The sequence below is a fragment of the Labrus bergylta genome, chromosome 8, assembly GCF_963930695.1.
Source record: "Labrus bergylta chromosome 8, fLabBer1.1, whole genome shotgun sequence".
NCBI classification, from domain to species: domain Eukaryota; kingdom Metazoa; phylum Chordata; class Actinopteri; order Labriformes; family Labridae; genus Labrus; species Labrus bergylta.
The window spans coordinates 30,551,503-30,574,002 of record NC_089202.1 but is presented as its reverse complement, the minus strand read 5'-3'; the positions used below and the strand labels follow the sequence as shown (position 1 = coordinate 30,574,002).

The 22,500-nt window shown below is 46.5% G+C and overlaps 1 protein-coding gene across 1 annotated transcript in view; it reads left to right on the top strand.

Moving 5' to 3' along the window:
- si:dkey-22o22.2 (neural-cadherin) overlaps window positions 1-22,500 on the top strand; it is a 188,443-nt gene that overhangs the window by 157,692 nt on the left and 8,251 nt on the right. The window contains 14 exon segments of the mRNA XM_065957955.1: window positions 2,199-2,482; window positions 5,651-6,280; window positions 6,359-7,355; window positions 8,943-9,036; window positions 12,127-12,169; window positions 12,171-12,312; window positions 12,499-12,734; window positions 14,827-15,104; window positions 16,227-16,441; window positions 18,847-18,974; window positions 19,134-19,261; window positions 19,539-19,650; window positions 20,726-20,906; window positions 22,446-22,500. The exon segment at window positions 22,446-22,500 is cut by the window's right edge and continues 112 nt beyond it. Coding sequence (XP_065814027.1) covers window positions 2,199-2,482; window positions 5,651-6,280; window positions 6,359-7,355; window positions 8,943-9,036; window positions 12,127-12,169; window positions 12,171-12,312; window positions 12,499-12,734; window positions 14,827-15,104; window positions 16,227-16,441; window positions 18,847-18,974; window positions 19,134-19,261; window positions 19,539-19,650; window positions 20,726-20,906; window positions 22,446-22,500 — 3,523 coding nt within the window.

Genomic DNA, 22,500 nt, shown 5'->3' with positions numbered 1-22,500 from the left:
CACACACACACACACAGGTTGCTCTGCGCTGTGGTAATGAAGGTCCTGCATGTCTCCACAGATGGTGTTTGTCTCCTGAAGTCTCCTTGGTGCCCGTAAACACAGAGCGGGCCCAAAACACAGACAGACCTGCCTCTGGCCTGTTTGTGTGTGTACATGTGTGTGTGTACATGTGTGTGTGTACATGTGTGTCTTTACCATGTTTCTGTTTTTGTCTTCATCTCTAAAATCAGGAAGAGAGAGAGAGATGAAGCCAGAAAAGGAATGTGAAAAAAGGAAGCGAGGAGACACAAAAAAGAGTTTAGGGAGAGGAAAGAGAAGCAAGAAATGTAGAAAGGAAGAGGACAGAGGAATCAAGGACAATAAGGAAAAGGAAGGAGGGATATTGAAAACCGGTTTGTAAGAAGAATCAGTGGAAGGTGTAAAAAAAAAGGCAAAGGTAAGAAGGAGACAAACGAATATTTCAAAACAAAGACAGGTGATGAGAGGAGAGGAAGTGAGAGAGGTAGGAGAGGAGGAAGTAAAGGAAGAATAGAGGGTCAAAAAGAAAGCTGTCAAGGAAAGAAGGAGAGGAAACAGTAATAGGACATAAAAATGTCTTTTGAATACGATGCATCGACCCTCTCGTCTGCTTTGCTACGCTAACTGTTAGCAGGCTTGTTTTTATTTACCTCTCCATGAACGATGCACGATTTTGAACAAAATGCCAGCTAGCAGCAGCTCTCCAATCAGCCTTGGACTTGTCATAAAAATGTTTTCCAGAGGAGTGGAATAAATCAAGGATGTGGAGGAGAGAGGCTAGGAGAGGAGGACAAATTTGAGTATCCCAGAAGTGTGTGTTAGAGAGAGAGAGAGAGAGAGAGAGAGAGCGAGGCAGCTAATGAGCCCCGCTGTGAGAGACACTCCTGTTTTCCTCTCTAATATTTGATATCTGCTGCTGCCGTCCACTCGGGGGGTATCCCGTTTTTGTTTCTGTGTCCGCTGCCAATCAAATCCAAGTTTGTGTGCATGGAGTTCTGCTCCGATATCATTCAAGGAGTTTGATTTGAACAAGACGAGTCTCAGTGTCTCAGTGTGATGGACGGCTCAACGCTGGGACTTCTCCTCTCTCTGGTAAAAAAAATACATCAGATCAGATACGGGAGTTTCATCACATGAACATTATCTGAAACAAATATTCACAATAACTTAAAACAGTTGTTGATGTTTTACGCGATGTGTTCTGCTAATGTTTTACTGTTTTTGTCTCAAAAATCAACCTCCAAAGATTCCAGTTCTAACATACAGTTTTGTAAATTGTATGAATAAAATATCTATTTTTTTCTTAATCAGTTATTGTTAATGTAGTGAGGAGGTTCATGGTTTGAATCTAAATTGTCCGTAGGTGTGAATGTGAGTGTGGCTGGTTGTCTGTCTCTATATGAGTCAGCTCTGTGATTGGCTGGAGATCAGTCCAGGGTGTAACCCCGCCTCTCGTCCAATGACAGCTGAGATCGGCTCCAGCCATCCTGCAACCCCGAATGGCAAAAAGCAGTTTAGATAATGTACGGATGGACTGTTATGACATCAAGATCCTGAACCTTCCTTTTAAAGTCTGCCTCACCACATGATGACTTTTCATTGATGATGAATTTGCACTTTAATAACTTGAATGTTCATTCTGGTACGAGCTCTTGACTGATTTTATTGTGCTGTTTTTATTAGGTTTTATATTTTGCTGTGTTGTCTGATTTTCCAATTAGTTTTGTTTTATGTTTTATATTGATGTTGTCTTTGTGTTTCTTGTCTTCTGTGTGCTCCTGAGTTAACGCAAATTTCCCCTTGTGGGACAATAAAAAAATCTGAATCTGAATGAATTTAGCCTCCCTGCTCCAAAGCTCTGATGAAGAACTATTTAAAAATGTTTCCCAAACTCTTTAAGGTCAAAAATAAATCATTAGATTTTTTAATGTCTTAAGTCATTGTTTTGTTGGTTTAAGCAGCTTCAACATCGAGCTGATCACAAAGACTTTGAGTTCTGTTTGATCTTGTTCATGTCGTGTGTTTGTATCTTGAGTTTTGTAGCGTTGCTGAAACATCTGTTATTAAAAATGTATTTCTGAAACCTTCTGCATGGACGTTAGAGAGAGAGGCTCGAGGTTGTTCAAGTCTTATTGATTGACCTTTGACCTCCTCTCTCTCTCTCCTCCCCCCTCAAGGTGCCAACGCTAAGCTGCGTTACCAGATCACCTCGGGGAACGCCATGGGCACCTTCGACGTGGAGCCCGAGGTGGGCACCATCTTCGTGGCTCAGCCGCTCGACTACGAGATGGAGCAACGCTACGAGCTGCGGCTGGTCGCCTCCGACGGGAAGTGGGAGAACGAGACGCTGGTGGTGGTCCAGGTGGGCAACCGCAACGACGAGGCGCCCGTCTTCAGCCAGACCGAGTACCACGCCGCCGTGACGGAGGAGCTCACACAGCTTCCTGTCTTCATGCTCGAGGTCAGTCATGTTGATTCTATGGCGTCTTACTAACGCTGATAACTCAAAGGTAAGACTTCTGCCCGCAGCAGCGACACAGGCTGCAAGGGCAGCAACGCAATCCTCGATTGGCAAATACCGCCAATCAAACCAACGCCAGACCCCGACGGGATCAAAGTCACGTTCAAATCTGGAAAAACATTGAAAAGATCACGGCTAATCATAGCTGTTGTTGTAGCAGCCTGACCCAAATACAGCTCCGAGTTGAACTGTCTTTGTAAAAAAAAAATCTTGGCAACAAATCCATGTCACCCAGTGCATTGTGGGACATCTCCAGCCTCTGTGTGACCCTGCACAGCACAACCAGAGACACAAAGTGAGGGACTAGAAAGTGTTGAGAGCTCGGTGAATGTTGTAGAGCGCTAAAGCTAAACGGTTCAAAAAGAAGCGCCGATCAGATGTCGGCTCAGTCCAGATGAAACTGTTTTAAAACGTCAACGCGAGATCGACACACCGTCATCACTCTCGAGGACTCCGTTGTGTTTATGTGAACAAGATGTGGAGACGTATCGGGTTTAGTGCAGACACATCTAATAGCATTGGTCACACTTTTAAACGCGGAGGTGAATTAGCCTGCAGCGACACCTCAGCACAGATCCAGTGACCTCGCTCTAACACATCACATGTGTGTGTGTGTGTGTGTGTGTGTGTGTGTGTGTGTGTGTGTGTGTGTGTGTGTGTGTGAGACGTTGTTTCACAGAATCAGAATCAGATTTATTGTCCAGATATGCTTACACACACAAGGAATTTAACTTGTGTGAACTGTGCTCTCTTATGAACAGGTACAACATTAAATATCAACAATAAACATAATAAGAAAAGACTAATATTTACATGACTAAATATGAAACAGTGCAGTGGTGAATGGTGAAAAAGATGCTGAAGTAACATGAGAAGTAAAATGCAGTTATGTGACAGATGGGTCAATTAAGATGTCAATCACAGTATTTACATGAATAAGTGTGTATTGATCATTTAAATTAGATTATATATATATATGTATCTTCACAGTGACGGTTGGTTTAGAGTCATTTCACCGCGACAGGTCTGACACTCTGTGACTGTTTAGCGTTCATCAGAGTGACAGCCTGGGGGAAGAAACTCAAATATCTGATAGAGGAACCAGAAACCTCCTCACAGGAAGGCCGAGGGATCGGGGAACGCTCACTGAGAAAGACTGTTGCTTTCACCCGCTTTTCGTCACACCTCTCCTCGGTAATTCATGGTAATGTGCGTGTGTGCCGGCGAGCTGAATCAGATTAAAAAAGGTGGAAGTGTGTCGGAGAGAGGGGCCAGGAAGTAATCCCCTTCAGAGAGGCATGTGTCACCAAGTCCTCAACCCGGGACCCTGCTCCCCACCCCCCCCCCCCCCCCCCCCCTCGCCTAGCTGCTGGAATTGATTTGATGTACGCTCCGTTCCTCTCTAACTCTCTCAGTAGTTTTTTTTCTGAGCGCTCGGATGCCGGCCCCTCCCTGAACGCATCGCGCTCTGAGCCCCCCGTGTGTTAATACAATTCAGCAGATAGCGAGCAGAGGGGGAAAATCCAATTTGAAATGAATATTTCTTGACTTCACCTGCACCTCCTCCTCTGTGGCGCCGCGGCCCGCTCATCTTCAATACTGTCTACCTGCGTCACGTTGTCAGGGAACGCGGAGAGGCAACAGGGGAGAAGGTGGCGGAGGCGGGAAGTGGCGAGGGGGGGGGGACTTCAAAGGCTTCTGTAAACAAACCCTCTGGTGAGAAAAGAGGAGAAGAAAGGGTGAAAGTGTACTTCTTCCTTTGCTTTTGTTGGCGTCTATTAACTTTTAATTGCACAGTGTGTCGCGGTGACAGATGTGAGGGGCCCGTGCTCTCGTCCCCTCGTTCTCACAGATAACAGGCAGGTTAATTACACAAACAGGACAAAGCTACAGAGAAATGTTTATTCCTGTGTTGCAGGGAGTGTGGGGGCAGCTGCTGCTATCAGCTCCCTGCCTCATGTTCTGTTTGCTGGGCTTGACATTTAGTACAAACTGAAAAAAGCAATCCCACTGTTTGAACAAACAGCAACAGTTTATTATTTTTACAGAAGAAGAAGAATGCAGCTGGAGTCCAAATCTGTCGCTGTCCTTGTTTAGTGAAACATTTTGTTTTATGATGATGGCGTTCAGCTGTTGGTTATATATCACACTTAAATGTAATAGAAATCAAGTATATCCTCTGTATATATCAATCAATCAATAAGACTTCATTTGGATCAAATATAACCAATGTGAACATCCTCAAGCCTCTCTCTAACGTCCATGAACGAGGTTTCAGAAATACATTTTTAATAACAGACAATTCAAATTCTTGAGATCAGCTGGATGCTGAGGCTGCTTAAACCAATATAATAACTCAAGACATAAAAAATCCAATATTTGATTCAAGACAGTGATTTATTTTTGTTCTTAAAGTCTTTCTATGTGATTTTTCACACTTAAATATAATAGAAATCAAGTATCTCCTCTGAAAATAACTCTGTGAGTCATGACTGTCTACAATGGGTGTAACACCCGAGTCCCACTGTCTGTGATGTTTTCAGAGTCCTATCTTCAGTTTGTTTACATCGCCCGGACGGCCGGCTGACTCCTCCCCTCGTGTATAAAAGTAGTTTAATTGAGGGACTAGAGAAAAGAAGAATAACATACTGTACTCACTGCTTAACTGTGTTTCTAGATCACGCTCATTTCAGGTAAATTTACATGCAGTGTGAAGATACCAGCATAATAAAGATTGCTAGCATTAGCATGCTAACACAACAATGCAGCATGAGTTGTTTTGGTTTCATGCTGGTGCTCAAGGGCGACATCTGCTGGATAAAAAAATCACATATAAAGCCTTTAAAGACAAAAATAAATCAGTGTCTTGATTCAAATATTAGATTTTTTTTGTCCTAAGTCATTGTTTTGTTGGTTTAAGCAGCTTCAACATCCAGCTGATCACAAAGACTTTTGAGTTTGATTCTATTTGATCTTCTGTTTTTATCCAGTCTGTTATTAAAAATGTATTTCTTGAAATTATATGAGATCACCCAGTCTGTAATACTTTATCCTAGATTAGATGGAATAGACGACCTAGATGTTTGATTTTGGATGTTTTCATTTCAGGTTTCGGCCACAGATCCCGACCAGGAGGCCGACCAGACCGCTCTACGATACTCCCTCCACGGCCAGGGCGCTGGCGGCGAGTTCACCATCGACGAACGCACCGGGAGAATCTACTCCCAAAGACGCCTGGACCGAGAGGAGAGGGCGGCGTGGAGGTTCCTCGTGCTGGCTACGGACGAAGGCGGGGCGGGACTCACGGGATTCGCCGACGTCCTCTTGGAGGTCAAAGATGTCAACGACAACGCGCCCTTCTTCCCGTGTCCGGCGCTGGAAATAGACGGATGTTTCGTCGGCCAAGTGCCCGAAAACTCTCCCGCCGACACCTCCGTGATGGAGATGCGAGCCATGGACCTGGACGACCCCAACGAGGGCAAGAACGCCATGCTGACCTACAGCATCATCAGGAACGTGCGCAACGAGATCAACCTCAACCTGTTCTCCATCAACGCCAGCACGGGGACCATCTACACGGTGCTGCGCTCGCTGGACCGCGAGGCCGAGGAGCGGTACCTGGTCGTGGTGGAGGCCAGGGACGGAGGGGGTTTGGCGGGAACGGGGACGGCCACCATCTTGATTTCTGATGTCAACGATCACCCGCCGGTCTTCACTCAAAGACTCTACAGCGCTCAGGTGAGTCCAACGCGCCGCGGTGTGTTCGAGTAGCAGCTCGCTCATCAGAGACGTTAAAGATTCTCTGTTTGTTTCCAGGTGACCGAGGACATGGAGGTGAACAGCGAGGTCCTCGTGGTTTCCGCCACGGACGGAGACGAGGGCGAGAACGCCGTGGTCACCTTCAGCATCGTCGGCGGCGACGAGGACAGGAAGTTCTTCGTGGAGACGGACAAAGCGAACCGACGCGGCGTTGTGAAACTCAAGAAGAGGGTCGACTTCGAGAAGCCCCAGGAGAGAACCTTCAACCTGACCCTGAAGGCGGAGGACGCCGACTTCTTCGGCCTCGCTCACTGCCTCGTCCAGGTGGAGGACGCCAATGACCACGCCCCCGTGTTCCTCCCGCAGTTCTATGAGTCGCCCGCCATGTCTGAAGACGTTCCCGTGGGGACGATCGTTGCCCAGGTAACGGCGTCGGATCTGGACTCGGGCCAAAACGGACGCTTCTCTTACAGCGTTGCCAAAGAGTCGGACCCCTACGGTCAGTTTCTGGTGGACCAGTCGGGCTGGGTGGTCGTGGCAGACGCTCTGGACCGGGAGAAGATCTCGCAGCACAGGATCGTGGTCCTCGCCTCAGACAGCGGGAGTCCGTCTTTGACCGGTTCTGCCATCGTCATGGTAACTGTGCTCGACATCAATGACAACGGGCCGGAGTTCGAGGCCCCCTACAGGCCCGTCGTCTGGGAGAACATGGCGGCACCTCAAGCGGTTCAAATGAACGACACCTCCACGCTCCTGCATGCCACCGACCGGGACACCTCCGCCAACGGGGGGCCCTTCTCCATACGACTCCTCATGCTCACCTCGGACGCCACCAACTTCAATCTGACCGATTTTCGGAACGGGAGCGCCGCCGTCACCGCCCTCCGGACCTTCGACCGCGAGCGTCAGAAGGAGTACCTCCTCCCGATCCTCATGATCGACAGCGGCTCTCCTCCAATGAGCTCCACCAGCACGCTGACCGTCGTCATCGGCGACAGGAACGACCACCCTCACTCACCGGGACACACCGGCTTCGTCGTCTACAGTTATGAAGGTTTGTGTGTTTTCAGGATTATTTTTGACCTCGTTTTTAGAGAAATGGATTTAGTTTTAGTCTCAGCACATTCTACAATTCACTTATCAGACTCTTTTATCCAAAGTGACGTACATCAGAGAGTAAGAACAACACAAGCAAGGATCTAGAAAAAAGGGAACAATGTCAGTAAGAGCAAACGATCAGCTTTGAGTCTGATTGGACACACAGGTGCTGACAGGAAGTGACCAGAGGCAAAGCACAACATTGAGGGCAGTTCTTGAGAGCTCTAATCAGTATAGAAACCATCTTATAAGTCGTCGTTATCAAACAAAAACCATCGTCATTACCATCATCATCATCATCATCAATAATATGGAGACCATCATCATTAAGTTAGTAGGTATTCATGAAAGAGCTGGGTCTTTAGCTTTTTCTTAAAGGTGCAGAGGGACTCTGCAGATCAAATGGAGTTCATTCCACCACCGGGGGGCGACAGAGGAGAAGAGTCTAGTCAGAGACTTAGGACCCTGTTGTGAAGGTTGGATCAGACACCTTTCATTGGCAGAGCGTAGTGGGGGGGAGGGAGTGTAGACCTGGATCAGAGAGTTAAAGTTAGGAGGAGACGTTTCTGTGTCTGTTTTGTAAGCGAGCAGCAGAGTTTTAAATTTGATGTGAGCAGTAACTGGGAGCCAGTGTGAGGAGATGAACAGAGGAGTGACATGTGCTCTTTTAGGAAGGTTGAAGACCAGTCGTGCTGCTGCATTTTGTATCATCTGCAGAGGTTTGATAGTGACTGTAGGAAGACCTGCCAGTAGAGACATCACAAGAGCCTGTACCAGGAGCTGTGTAGTTCTGACAGGTAAGGTCTGATCTTCCTGATGTTGTACAGGGGGGTTTATTGCTGCTGGTCTGAGGGGGCGACCTGGTGTTTCTGGTCTAACCCTCACCTCTCTCGATGCCCCCCCCCCCCCCCCTCCCCCCCTCCCCCCCCCAACACCTCCTGAGAGCTCATGTTTTTTAAGACAGTACTCGTCACAGTCGACTGCTCGCCCCCCCTCATCACTTATTTAGCGATTCATACCATCTGTCAGCCTCCTGTAATTTACTGGAAAAACTCAGATTTTCTTCTCTCATGTATTTTTAGTGGATTTCCTCCTCCGGGGCCTTTTTCCACATGAAAGTACATTAACCCCGCTAATACGACTCCATCACGTAGCTCAGCAACATGCCATGAAGCAAACAATTAACTCCAGCTTAAGTCGCAGGTTTGACGAGAGCACAAACAGGAGCCATTTTTAAAAAGGCAGCTGATTTCACAGCTAAAGAGATTACAGCGCTGCGTTTGGAAGAGAGAGAGAGGGGGAAACAGTGCGAGCGCTTCTAATGTGAGCTCATCTTCCCGCTGCGCTGTCAAACCGTGACCGTGCGTGCCAATGAGGCGTCGCCCGCCACCTTATCTCCTTAAAGAAGCCTCCACTTTCTCTCCTTCACTCTTCACATTTTGGCTCGTTCCCTAAAGGGAGCCCCCTCGCTCTCAAACCTAATTCTTTTCAAAGCTGATTCATTTTTTTAACTTTTTTTTTCCTCCTGTCTTTCACCTGACAGGTATCCTCCCGACGACGCTGCTCGGACGAGTTCAATCCCCCGACCTTGATGACTGGAGCGAGAAGGTGTACCGCTTCGAAGGCAAACCATCCAGGTACTTTGATCTCATGTCGGAGGAAAAAAAAACAAAAAAACAATAAAACCTCTGAGATTACTGAGAGGTGACATGAAACAAGAGAGCGGTGGAAGGGATCGTAGAGACAGGAAAGTCACAGGGAGAAACAGAGAGAGAAGTCGACAGTTTGAAGGCAGATTTTGGACTAAACAGCGCAGCAGATACGTTAGATAAAGAGAAGGCATGATGAGGTGATGTAAGACGAGAAAACGTATGACTACAAGGAGGGAAAAAGAACAGATGCAAAGAGGAATTTAAACTGCAGACATGTGAGGTGATGAAGTGTGAGGCATTTCAAACGATGAAACAAAGACAGAGGGACAAACAGGATTAAAGAGTGAAATAAGACTTTTAAGGTTTGAACAGGTGGCGTTTATTTGGTTTAAGGCCGGCTGAACGCTGTGCAGAGTGAGGCCGATTTCCAACCCGATTTTTAAGTCGCATTCATGATTTTAAAGTCAGGAAGTGGGTCCGACTTTCAGCTCGATCGCTCGTCGCTCAACTCTTTAAAACCTGAACAGTGATTCCCTACACAGAGACGATACTCAGGCAGGCCGTCCAGATATTTTTAAGGCCGCCTACGTTTATTTTACACTTTCTTTTTAATCCATATAATCGAGATAAATCACACCACCACCCTCCACCACGCTCAGGTTGAACATCAGTCTGTTGGAAACAAAATGGACGTAGTGTCAGCGACGTCACCTATTGGTTTCTGGACGGACGTTTCATGGAGGCGCCATATTGGAAATAGTGTCTAAAAACAGACAAAGGGGCGGAGCTTAGGACGCCAGACAAACAGATACCTGTCAGATCACGTCCCAGATTATGTAAATGTATGCATGACGATTAGCCTTTTGCACCAGGCTGTAAATATTTTTAAATACGGGACCTAAGGGGGGTCTTTGGAGGCGGCCTCAAGTGGACACTTTAGGAACTGCAGGTCTCTTTGCACGTCAGCTTTGGCTTTTTTTTTTTAAACGCTGGAGGTTGTAGCTTGGTCTCAAAACCAGAACAACAAATGTTACTGCTGAATGAAGCAGCTCACATCTCTTTGAGTCATCAGGTGTCAGGTGGAGTGAAGTGGATCAAATGAAAAGAGAGCAGCTGAATAAATGACACTGAAATGTTGATGATCAAACACTTGTTTACTTTAAAACGCTTCACACACTCCCCATCAGACCCTTTTTGTGTGAGTCGGTTTGGATAAAAAGCATCCAGAGAATGTCAGATTTTAAAGCTTCTTCAGGATGAGTTAGAGCTCAAGCAGAGCGAGACTCCCTCTTAAAAGTGTCCCCTCTCATGTGACACGCAGCGAGAGATTCAAAAAGAAAATATAAAAGAGAGAGAGAGAGAGAGAGGAGCTGACAGATTTAAAATAGAGAGGGAGAGACAGTACAAAGGTGCAGAGCGACAAAGGAGGAGAAGAGGGAAATTGGGACAGAGAGAAACAGTTTGAAGGCAGAAACAAAGACGGAGTGAAAGAGAATGAAAGGGCAGAGGACGAGAGAGAGAGAGAGAGAGAGAGAGAGAGATAGAAACAGGGATCTGACATGTCAGGAACAGTGCTATTAATACTTCATAACCAGTCGTATTGAAAATTCCCAGTGAAGCGCAGCGAGGGCGCTCGTTTTGTTTGATGAGGCTGAGGCTCCATGCGGACGCGTTGAAAGGAGAGCCTGATTGCGCTCGCTGCCACCTTCCTTTTCTAACGAGATACCTGTGAGGAGGGACGACGAGAGACCGGCGAGAGAACAAAGAAACGCTGGAGGATTTAAAGTCCTGAATGTTGTCGCTGCAGCCAGGAGAGAGAGCATGTCCCCACAGTATGGATCAGGTTTAGCGTCCTTATTATTTACATTTAGAAGTAGAGGTGAGTTGGAGTCAAGATAACAGGCAGCATGCTGCATAAAAAGAGAAGAAGAAGAAGAAGAAGAAGAAGAAGAAGTCCACTTCCTCTCAGGGCAGGAAGTCGTCTCTCTGGGAGTGATCTGCAGGTGGCGAGGTGTTGTGTTCCAGAGTTTGAGATCTTTAAAAAGGTGACATGAATCCAGCAGACGGGTTCAGATCCGGCCCGGCTGCATCCTGGCCTCGGTTCAGTCACAGTCGATGAGTCCGTCTGATCTGAGGAGTCTAAACAGTAACACGAGCCCCGGTGGCTAACATCAGGACCGGGGCTTGGATCCAGGGATGGGATCAAATCTGCAGGCACAGCGCCAACACTTTCACATCAAGCCCCTCCCCCTCCTTCCCCCGCAGAGGATCCACGTTCACTCACAGACCTCCATCTGGTCAGAGTCTGATCAGAGGATTTAAAGAAGGCATGAAAAAAAGATGATGAACAACATGAGAGCAGACTTCATGAAGTCCACTCAGACGGTCCCATATCAGAATCTTTAATCAGAAACCTGTTTTTCTCCTGAAATTCATTCACGATGAAACAGAATTAACTGAATGTCTGCAGCGCTTTCCTGACGTCGGGTTCAAATGTTCCCAAATCTGGAGATGACATGATGTATAATCAAGATATTCTAGGGTCTTTAAGTGAAACTCAATCAGTGCATCAGTGTTACTTCAACGAGGATCAACGAAGACTTTAGAATTTTTACTGTTAAAAAAATATGATTCCAGACCAGAGTAGCCGAGACCAGAGTGCTCCTAGAACGACACAAGGACCAAGACTGAACTGTGGCTCCTTTCCAGCAGTGTCAGTCCCTACTCTCTCATAACCCGATTTCTGACTCTCTCTCTCTCTCTCTCTCTCTCTCTCTCTCTCTCCCTCTCTCCCTCCCTCCCTCTCTCTCTCTCTCTCTCCCTCTCTCTCTTTCTCTCTCTCTCTCTCCCTCCTCCCTCTCTCTCTCTCTCTCTCTCTCTCTCTCTCTCTCTCTCTCTCTCTCTCTCTCTCCCTCTCTCCCTCCCTCCCTCTCTCTCTCTCTCTCTCTCTCTCTCTCTCCCTCTCTCCCTCTCTCTCTCTCTCTCTCCCTCTCTCTCTTTCTCTCTCTCTCTCTCTCTCCCTCTCTCTCTCTCTCTCTCTCCCTCTCTCTCTCCCTCTCTCTCTCTCTCTCTCAGGTTGTTCAGTCTGAATCAGAGCTCTGGTCAGCTCAGTATCAGAGGAGGGGACTCCTCCCGGCTCGTATCACCTGCAGGTCCGAGTGTCTGACCTCACCTGGCCTGACGTCACCTCCACGGCTCAGGTGGAGGTCAGGGAGCTGCAGCAGGACGCCCTGCAGAACGCCGCGTCCATCCGCATCAGCAGTGAGTCCCACACGATGAGGACGATGACGTCACCCATAACTTTAAACTAGATGTTATACTACATCAGCGTTCATTATCATGAACCTGTGTTAGCATAAGCATGATGGGACATAACGCCCTCGTCTTCTCTCTCTCATTTTTCCTCTTTTACCGTCTTTTCCTGTCATTTTGCTTCTCCGCCTGCAGATCTGACACTGGACGACTTCTTCAGGAGCGTTGGCGGTGAGGAGAGTCGGTTCGTGCGTCTGGGTCTGGTGTTGGCTGAACTCCTGCAGACTTCACCTGAAAACGTCCACGTCTTCTCCGTGGGTGAAGCCGGCGTTCGGGGAGAGAAAGAGTTAAACGTGTGGTTCGCTGCTCACGGCTCGCCATACTACAAGGCGGAGAAGCTGCACGGCTACATCGCAGCAAACAAAGCCAAGGTGAGCCGAGCCCGAGAGCCGGGATGGTGTCTAGAAATGACCGGTATGATACATTTTCAGAAAGAAGGATGAGGGCTTATTTTGGGGAGAAAAGAAGGACAAGTTGGACAAAGAATAAGATGTACTGCTTTGACCACAGGGGCGCCACAACCTCAAAGTTCCTCACAGGAAACACAACCTAAGTGTGTCAGACCGTAGACTCAGAGAGTGGATCCATGTTCAGCACTCAGAGACCTTTAACACACACTGTAAAGCATTTAACGCTCCGTCTCACACACACACACACACACACACACACACACACACACAGGTTAACTTAAAGGTTACACACTCGTATGATACACTCACACATCTGCACACGTGTGTAAACCAACATGAATGTTTTAGATCCATTAAAAGCCGGAGCAGCAGCTGCGGACCCGAGGAAGGTGACCGCAGTCAGTGCACACATGTCGAAACACACACACACACACAAATACACACACACACACAGAAAGTAACATTCAATAATGAATAAAAGCTCCGATGTGGGAAAATTGTTTTTTGCATGAAATTATAAATTCAAACTGTCGTTTCAAGCCTTGATAAATAACGCCCCTGTGACATCTTCAGAGGTAGTAACAGAGGGCGAGAACGGTTTCAGCTTAGCCAGCGTCGGAGCTCAGAGCTGTGTGTGTGTGTGTGTGTGTGTGTATGTCTGACTGTGTGTATGTGGAGCCCCCGTTGTGCAGGAACACGATGTGGACTCACAGTCGTTTAATCGATATGAGCGTACAAAGACGTGATGACGGCTGAGCTTAGTTACTGCAATTTATGAAAATAATCAGGGGGGGGATGGATTAGCAGAGAGAACTCCCATGATTCCCCACCAGTCATCATTTATTGTTGTTTTGATTGAGCGCCCCCTGGTGGTGGAATTTCCATCCTGTGACTTTAAATGCACAGTAAGTGTTTCTGATGAATAATCTCTTTTAATAGTCAAATGTTTCACTCACCGTAAGTCGTCTAGACTGACACATACACAAGGCATCAGATATGACCTCATAGAAACTGAAGATGGTCTGGTTTGCTTTAGAGAGTCACAAAGAGGCGTCTCAATGAATGACATTCTGTTTCAAACCGAGTTAAAAACTCCTCACGGAGGCTAAAAACAAGATGTTTGTGTTGTGGAAAGGTCACAAGGTCAGCACATTTCACACTTTAATGCATCATATTTTAAAACCAGCGATGAAAACCTGAAGACGTTTAGAACAAAAGAAGGTATCGAGAATAAATACAGAGCAGGCAGGGTGATTAAAAATAACTCAAACAAACGCAGAAGAAGAAAAGTGTCTTTAATTATCCCGGGTTAAAAAAAAGGAAAAGTATCTCGGCTGATTCAGAATAAAAATGTCACAGGAAAAAAAAAAAAAAACTGGCACACAAAGAGAGAGAGAGAGGGGGGGGGGGGGGGGGGGGGGGGGGGGGGTGTTGGCTCCGGAGCCAAAAAAGCGAATCCTCCGCCTGCGGAGAGAGAAAGTCTGTGAGGAGACGAGTGTCAGCTGAAAGACTTAAAGTCCTAAAAAAAGAAAAAACCCACAGCTGGAGAACGACAGGAGCCCTGAGGGACGCCGATGGAAACCTCTCACCCATAAAGACAAAACAAGAGAAGAAGAATCGAGGTGACAGGAAGGGAAACGAGAATCTTTATGAAGAGGGGAAATGACAGAGAAACAACAGAGTGAATAAATGAGGATGGAAGCAGAAGAGTCTGATTTTCTTCTTTTCAGGTAGACGTCACTTCAAACGGAGCGGCTGTCACTCTCTGAAACTCTCTGAAACTCTCTGATACGTTCAAACAGAAATCTTAACTTCAGAGAGTCTTTGTTTTTCTCCCATTAGAGTTCAAGTTTACTTTGTTTATGTTGTTTGTTTACAGTTTAGCTTCAACGTTTTCTTTAAAGGCACAGTTTGTATATTCCACCACTAGGGGGCTCTCAATCTGTCAAGGCTGGCGGGGGATCATGGGAGTTCTCTCTGCTGAAGGTCCAACTATTTGTGGTCATGCCTACATTTAATAAACTTAAAGAATGTATTATTCTGTGTCCTGCAGGTGGAGGCGGTGGTGGGCGTGTCCATCTCTCAGGTGGGCGTTGACGACTGTCCGCACACGGACTGCGCTCAGTCTGGAGGCTGCAGCACAGAGGTGACCTTCAGCCAGGCCCCGAAGGCGCTGAGCAGCGGGAACACGTCTCTGGTGTCGCTGTCGGCCAAAACCAAGGCTCTCTGCGGCTGCCGGGGACGAGAGGCCATCCACCTGCCCTGCTCCGCCTACCCCACCAACCCCTGCCTCAACGGGGGCACCTGCCAGGACGGACCGCTAGGATACAGGTAGAAACGGGGACGGGGGGAGACATGCAGCAGATTCTGTGTTTTTTGTATTTTACATTATTAAATTAATGCAGCCAGCTCGATGTCCTGAGCCGTTAACGATCTCGATGTCTGATGGTAGAGGCCGCTGAGTAAAGAGTCCATCAGTATTAACTCATCCATTCATACACTGATGGTAGAGGCTGCTGAGTAAAGAGTCCATCAGTATTAACTCATCCATTCATACACTGATGGTAGAGGCCGCTGAGTAAAGAGTCCATCAGTATTAACTCATCCATTCACACACTGATGGTAGAGGCTGCTGTGTAAAGAGTCCATCAGTATCAACTCATCCATTCATACACACTCACACACTGATGGTAGAGGCCGCTGAGTAAAGAGTCCATCAGTATTAACTCATCCATTCACACACTGATGGTAGAGGCCGCTGAGTAAAGAGTCCATCAGTATTAACTCATCCATTCATACACACTCACACACTGATGGTAGAGGCCGCTGAGTAAAGAGTCCATCAGTATTAACTCATCCATTCACACACTGATGGTAGAGGCCGCTGAGTAAAGAGTCCATCAGTATTAACTCATCCATTCACACACTGATGGTAGAGGCTGCTGAGTAAAGAGTCCATCAGTATTAACTCATCCATTCACACACTGATGGTAGAGGCCGCTGAGTAAAGAGTCCGTCAGTATTAACTCATCCACTCACACACTGATGGTAGAGGCCGCTGAGTAAAGAGTCCGTCAGTATTAACTCATCCATTCACACACTGATGGTAGAGGCTGCTGAGTAAAGAGTCCATCAGTATTAACTCATCCATTCACACACTGATGGTAGAGGCCGCTGAGTAAAGAGTCCATCAGTATTAACTCATCCACTCACACACTGATGGTAGAGGCCGCTGAGTAAAGAGTCCGTCAGTATTAACTCATCCATTCATACACATTTATATTCTGGGGTTGTGTCTTGCATAAGGACACATCAGATGTGTGGCTGCAGGAGCTGGGGATCTAACCCCCGACCTTCTGCCCACTGAGCCACAGCCGCCCCCTGAAAGCAGGATGATCAGAGATGTTCATTATAAAATCAAAGTAATCGAATCCTCTCCCTCCGTCCTCTCAGGTGTAAGTGTCCTCCCATGTTCGACGGGCCCGAGTGTCAGCAGACCAAACACAGCTTCGGCGGTCAGGGCTACGCCTGGTTCCCTCCCATCATGCCTTGCTTCCAGAGCCACATCTCCCTGGAGTTCCTGGCGGAGTCACCGAACGGGCTGCTGCTGTACGACGGGCCGCTCGGCCCCGCCCACTCCGGGGAGCAGGAGGACTTCATCGCAGTCGGTGAGTTAGACCGTCAGAGCTTTAAAATGTGTCTGTTAGAGACTTTAAGTTCAACGTGTTCAGGTGTCTCCATCAGGGTGTCGTCCTCAATACACCTGGATCAACATCAGAGAATAGAATGACTTTATTGATCCCAAACTGGTAAATTGTGGTGTTACAGCAGCAGGTTATCAGAGCAAATAAAACAATATCAGAATAGATACATAAATAACCACTTAGAATATTTAAAAAAATAAAAGAATAAGAAGAGATTTATACAACAAGGATTTAACTTAACATTCCTACTGGCTAAAAAAATGAAAATGAAATACAACATTTCTTCAGGCTTGTCAACTGAATGTAAAAATACTTGCTGGAGGTAAAAACAGTGATGACAGTGGTACATATGTAATATCAATATAGAGGGTTCTCCAGAGCTGTGCAATCAAAGATACATGTTAAAGTGCAGGAGTGTAAAGTCATGTCAGTCATGTTCACATGTTTTAGTTTAGATCAACAGCTAAATGATCTCCACAACACTCTTTAACAATCATAGGAAGTCAACGAAGTGGAAGTCTTTATTTTAGAGGTGAAGACAAGAGACGTGTTACAAACGAACACCAGCAGAAGATAATCCAGAGTTTAATCAGAATCACAAACCATCATTAACAGTTCATTCAGACGTCCTGCAGAGAACATTAACTTCCTGTTTTATATCCGTTCTTACAGTGTGTTTAAACAAAAAGCCTCACTTTTTTTTAGCAGGCAGATTAATCACTAAATCATTTCAAAGATGGAATCCATGTCTGCTGGATTTGATATCTGCACAGACGCTGCACCTTTGATCATGAAGTTAGTCATTCTCCCACCAGTGCTGTCTTCACCCAGAGCTTTGACCTTCTTCAGTTTCCTTCCAAGTGGCATCACTCTTTCTGCGACTCACCACAGGGGATGAAAGTTTGCTTAGACGTTGAAGGATTCTCACAGAAAGCTACAGCAGTCACGTTGTGGTCCGATGAATAGATTCAGATTTGTGTTTGGGAGAAATCCAGGTCATAGGTCAGGTCATAGGTCAGGTCATAGGTCAGGATCCTAAATCTGAATATTTCTATACAGTTCTTTTTTAATGCCTCAAACTGCTGCAGGCGTCAGATGAAGACATGGACATCACGCTGCAGAAACAGCGTTCCTGTCAGGAAACACTACCTACACATGAACAGTATATCATCTTTGACCACCGGGGGCAGCAGCATCTACACAGGGTTCCTCACAGGAGCTTTACCACATCAGTACCAGATGATCTGAGGAGGCTTTCCTGGAGTCCAGGTCGTACTGAAGCGTGGCGCTGGGCGTGGCGTCTGCTGCTCTCATTTTTTAATGCGGCATCCTTCAGCGAAAAAGTTGAAACATAACTCTGAACTTCTGAGCGCTCTAACAAACATGCTAATCTCACAGAGCTGCTTTCGGCCCGCTCATCTTTTTTTTTCCACCAAACACAAAGAGTGAATCAATCCGCCCGCAAAGACGCCGATTCCCCCCGAGGACGCTGAGCTTCATAAACTGTAATGTCAGCTCCCGGCGGGGCGGCTGTGGAGTTAGCGGATTAGCCCGCGGACGGCCTTTTCAAACGCTTCTTGCATAATCATGTGGCATTAAAGTTATGTAATTATCGAACCCCGGCCGAGGGGGAAAATCAAAGATGGCCGGCGCATTGATCACGTAGAGTGTTTTTCACTTACTTGTCCGATAACACAGCTGTGAGGTTGATCAGGGCACGGACACACACACACACACACACACACACACACACACACACACACACACACACTCAGGATTGACTGAGTGGATTCCTGCAGCTGTCGATGGGATTGTGCAGCTTACACAGCGATACAGACGAGTGATGTCTGAGTCAGAGGTCAGGTCGTGTCATCTCAATCGATCGTCGGCTAAATCCAAGTTTAACCAGCGATGCACCTCCTCCGAGGCGAACAAGAGACTTCTCACTGTCGATTTAAAAACAGATTTATGTGAGGAAACTGTTTCTCTAAAGTTCTCTTGTCATCAGTTTTGTGAGTCTTTGTTTTTGTGATGAATCTGGTGAATCCTTTTCATCAGGCCAAAAATGAAACTGAAGGGAGTCAGATTTCAGAGGGTTGTGAGTTCTGAGCAGATTTTTAGTTTTAGTTAGGTTAATGTATTTCAAAATAAAAACAAACAGTCATTATATGTAAAGTCACCATGAGTGTGCACACTGTATGAATGTGGTAGAAAACATTTTGAGCACTCACTTTCAAAACATCCTGCAGACAAAACCATCAAAACATCTGAGGAAACCTGAGAGCTCTACATTTTTAGAACCCTGGAAACACTCAGACGTTAGACTTTCACTGTGAGCAGGAAGTTAACTGAACTCTCCTCTTGTGCAGAGTTGAGAAACGGCGTTCCAGCTCTGAGTATTAACCACGGATCAGGAAGTCTGACTCTGCAGCTCCCTCCCAAATCCACCGTCACCGACCGACGCTGGCACCGCCTCGACATCATCAGTGATGGAAAGGTACGACTGACGGATGAGATGAGACATGCATGAACAATAAATTCAATCATTTTCACTTTTTAATTTGACAACCAGTGACATCATCATTTTTGGTAGTTATCAATAAAGTTTGTTGACGTGTGTGTGTGTGTGTGTGTGTGTGTGTGTGTGTGTGTTCAGGTGGTGCAGCTGATCCTGGACCAGTGTGGGGGGGCGGTGGTGAACGAGTTGGAGGGTGTCGGGGGGGAGGATCAGGAGACGGACGAGTCGGGCTGCAGAGCTGTGGGAGAAACGCCCGGAAACCAGAAGTGAGAGTCCAGAGACGATTCAGATCAAAACAATCTGAAGATTCATTTAGAATTTATTATCAAGAGATTATCAACTCATTTATTTCCTCCTCCTCCTCCCCCTCTTCCTCTTCCTCCTCCTCCTCCTCCTCTTCCTCTTTCTCTTCCTCCTCCTCCTCCTCCTCTTCCTTTTTTTCCTCCTCCTTTTCTTCCTCCTCCTCCTCCTCTTCCACTTCCTCCTCTTCCTCCTCTTCCTCCTCCTCCTTTTCCTCCTCTTCTTCTTCCTCTTCCTCCTCAGGTACCTCAATGTCTTTCAGCCTCTTCAGTTGGGAGGAATGAAGGAATCGTCTCCTCATCGTCGTTACAGCAGCTTCACCGGCTGCATCCGCAACCTGGTGGTGGACAGTCAGGTAGCACTGACGTGTGTGTGTGTGTGTGTGTGTGTGTGTGTGTGTGTGTGTGTGTGTGTGTGTGTGTGTGTGTGTGTGTGTGTGTGTGTGTGTGTGTGTGTGTGTGTGTGTGTGTGTGTGTGTGTGTGTGTGGGTGAAAACATCTCGCTTTTTGTTTTTTGCTGGAGCAACAAATTGAAGATGCTTGTGATAAAAATCTGTATTTTCAAGTCTCCTTAGAAATGACCTTAAAAACATTTGAATATCATAAAAGTGTTCAAACACACTCGAGGGGGCGGGACTTTGAATGTTTAAAAAAAAAAAAAAACACCCACACAGTTCTTCATTTGCCGACATCTTTCCATCTTGAACTTTGACCTGCTCCAAACTGCGACCTCATTTTTATCTTCTTCAACAAATCCACCATGAATCATCTCAGTGACCTCGTGCTCCTTCTGCGCCGCCGCCAAACTTCTTCTAAACTTCACAATAAAAAGAATACTGAGAACGTTTCTCTTTTGGAAACTGCCTGAGAGACTGAAAGAAGACAAACTGCAGCGTGTAGAGAATCAGATGAGTGACGCCCCGAGTCCACCGAGCGTTTGATTCCTGAGCGCCATCGTCTGTTTCCAAACCGTCTTCAATATGAGAGCGTTTAGAGCAGAAAGCGGCCGCACGGGGAAAAGCACAGCCCCACCGTCTTTTTTCCGAGCACTCCGCTTTTTTTGTGTGGCTCAAGATGAAAATCTTTAAACTTTTCAGAAAGGCGTTGTTGACGTCAGCGGCGCTCTTTTCCAAATGTTTGATATTCCCCGTAGTTTAGCCTCCTACAGATCGTGTCCTGTACTCACATCCTCCTCGCTCTGCGTCTGATCAGGAAATAAACTAAAATATAAAACATGCAGTAAAAAGTAACGGAGCAGTGTCGGCCATACAGCAGTAACCGTTGTCATGGAGACAGGACGGACAAAACAGCAGGTGGACACTGGGCGGCTCTTTTTATAAAAGTTTAGAGGTCAAAGATTTTCAGTGATGATTTAAAAAGTTCACCATGACGACCTCCTTCACTCACGCTCCTCCACCTCTCGTCCCCCAGGTGTACGACCTGGCGTCTCCAGGCGAGAGCGTGGACAGCTCCCCGGGGTGCCGGCTGACGGACGGGGTGTGCGTGACGGCGGGCGGTCCCTCATGTGGCGTGCAGGCCTCCTGCCTCGCCGACTGGGGCTCCTTCAGCTGCGAGTGTCACGCAGGATACACGGGACACAAGTGTGACAGAGGTGAGGAGTCCTGACGCACGCTCGGTTGGGTTTTTATATTTGAAACGCTTCCTGCTGGAGTTCCAGGGTCGAGTCGATGATCAAAGAAAAGATTGTAACTGAAGAGTTTGAACACAGGAACACGTGTGTGGTGGGCTGATGGACTTTGTGTGACATCGACCTCTTTACTCAGCTCGCCATGCAGCCTTTGATACAAACTCCTGGAGCTCAGGGGACGAGCTGATCGATAATGTCTGACATCTTAAATTCCAGTTAATCACAGAGACTCTGAATTATTTCATCGTTGACTCATCATTTATTTTTGTGACTATTTTACAGTTTATTGATTATTACTTTAGTTTAGAAAATGTTTCAACTTTACAGTAAATCTTTTTTCAAAGATTTTTTGATCCAGCAGATGTCGCCCTTGAGCACCAGCATGAAACCAAAACAACTGGCGCTGCATTGTTGTGTTAGCATGCTAATGCTAGCGATCTTTATTCTGCTGGTATCTTCACACTGCATGTAAATTTACCTGAAATGAGCGTGATCTAGAAACACAGTTAAGCAGTGAGTACAGTATGTTATTCTTCTTTTCTCTAGTCCCTCAATTAAACAACTTTTATACACGAGGGGAGGAGTCAGCCGGCTGTCCGGGCGATGTAAACAAAGTGAAGATAGGACTCTGAAAACTCTGAAAACATCACAGACAGTGGGACTCGGGTGTTACACCCATTGTAGACAGTCATGACTCACAGAGTTATTTTCAGAGGATAAACTTGATTTATATTATATTTAAGTGTGAAAAATCACAGATAAAGACTTTAAAGTTACTGAGGCGCTGCACGATTGGATGAAGTCTAAATTCAAACTTCATTATTGATCATTCCATTCATTTATTTTACGTCCATTTGGCTCACATGGCAAAATTTCCCTACCAAAACACCCCCGCCTGTAACTCTTGCAGCGACTGCTAAGCGGTCAAAAAACTGTTTCCCCCTCCGGGTAGGAACACCTGACCGGTGACAAAGGTTCCTACCTCATAAAGATCACCATCAACCACCTTACATTATTTCAATAACCTGCTCCTCACCATGATTTCCAAAAGCCAAATGTTTGTTTCCAAATTGCTCCTTTGGTCCAAAAAGGTAGCTCAGTACAGAACGATACTCTACAAATGTTTTATTTAAAGGGGACATATTATGAATAATCCACTTCTACAGTGTTTCAGAACATATATGTGGGTAACCTGAGAGTCTACTGAGCCACAACATGTGAAATAAGACCATCCAGTCCTTTGTTTGTGGTCTGCATTTACAACACAGAGAAGCTCTGTTTCTAATGTGCTCTCCTTCTTTAAATATATGAAGCTCTGATATAAATCTTATCTCTCGTCCTGAACCAGTAACAAGAATCTGAAATGTGTTTCCTCTGCTGAAATTAGTTTTCAGTGTGAAAGCTCAAAGTTTGTTTTCCAAACCGTCTGAAGGAGCTGCTCGTTTGAGCTCCTTCAGAGTTCAATTCAATTCTTGAGTTTTAAACCGAGTTTTCTCTCGTCAGCCGCCCCGGAGTTCTCCTTCGACGCGGGCAGCGCCGTGAGGTATCAGCTCAGAGG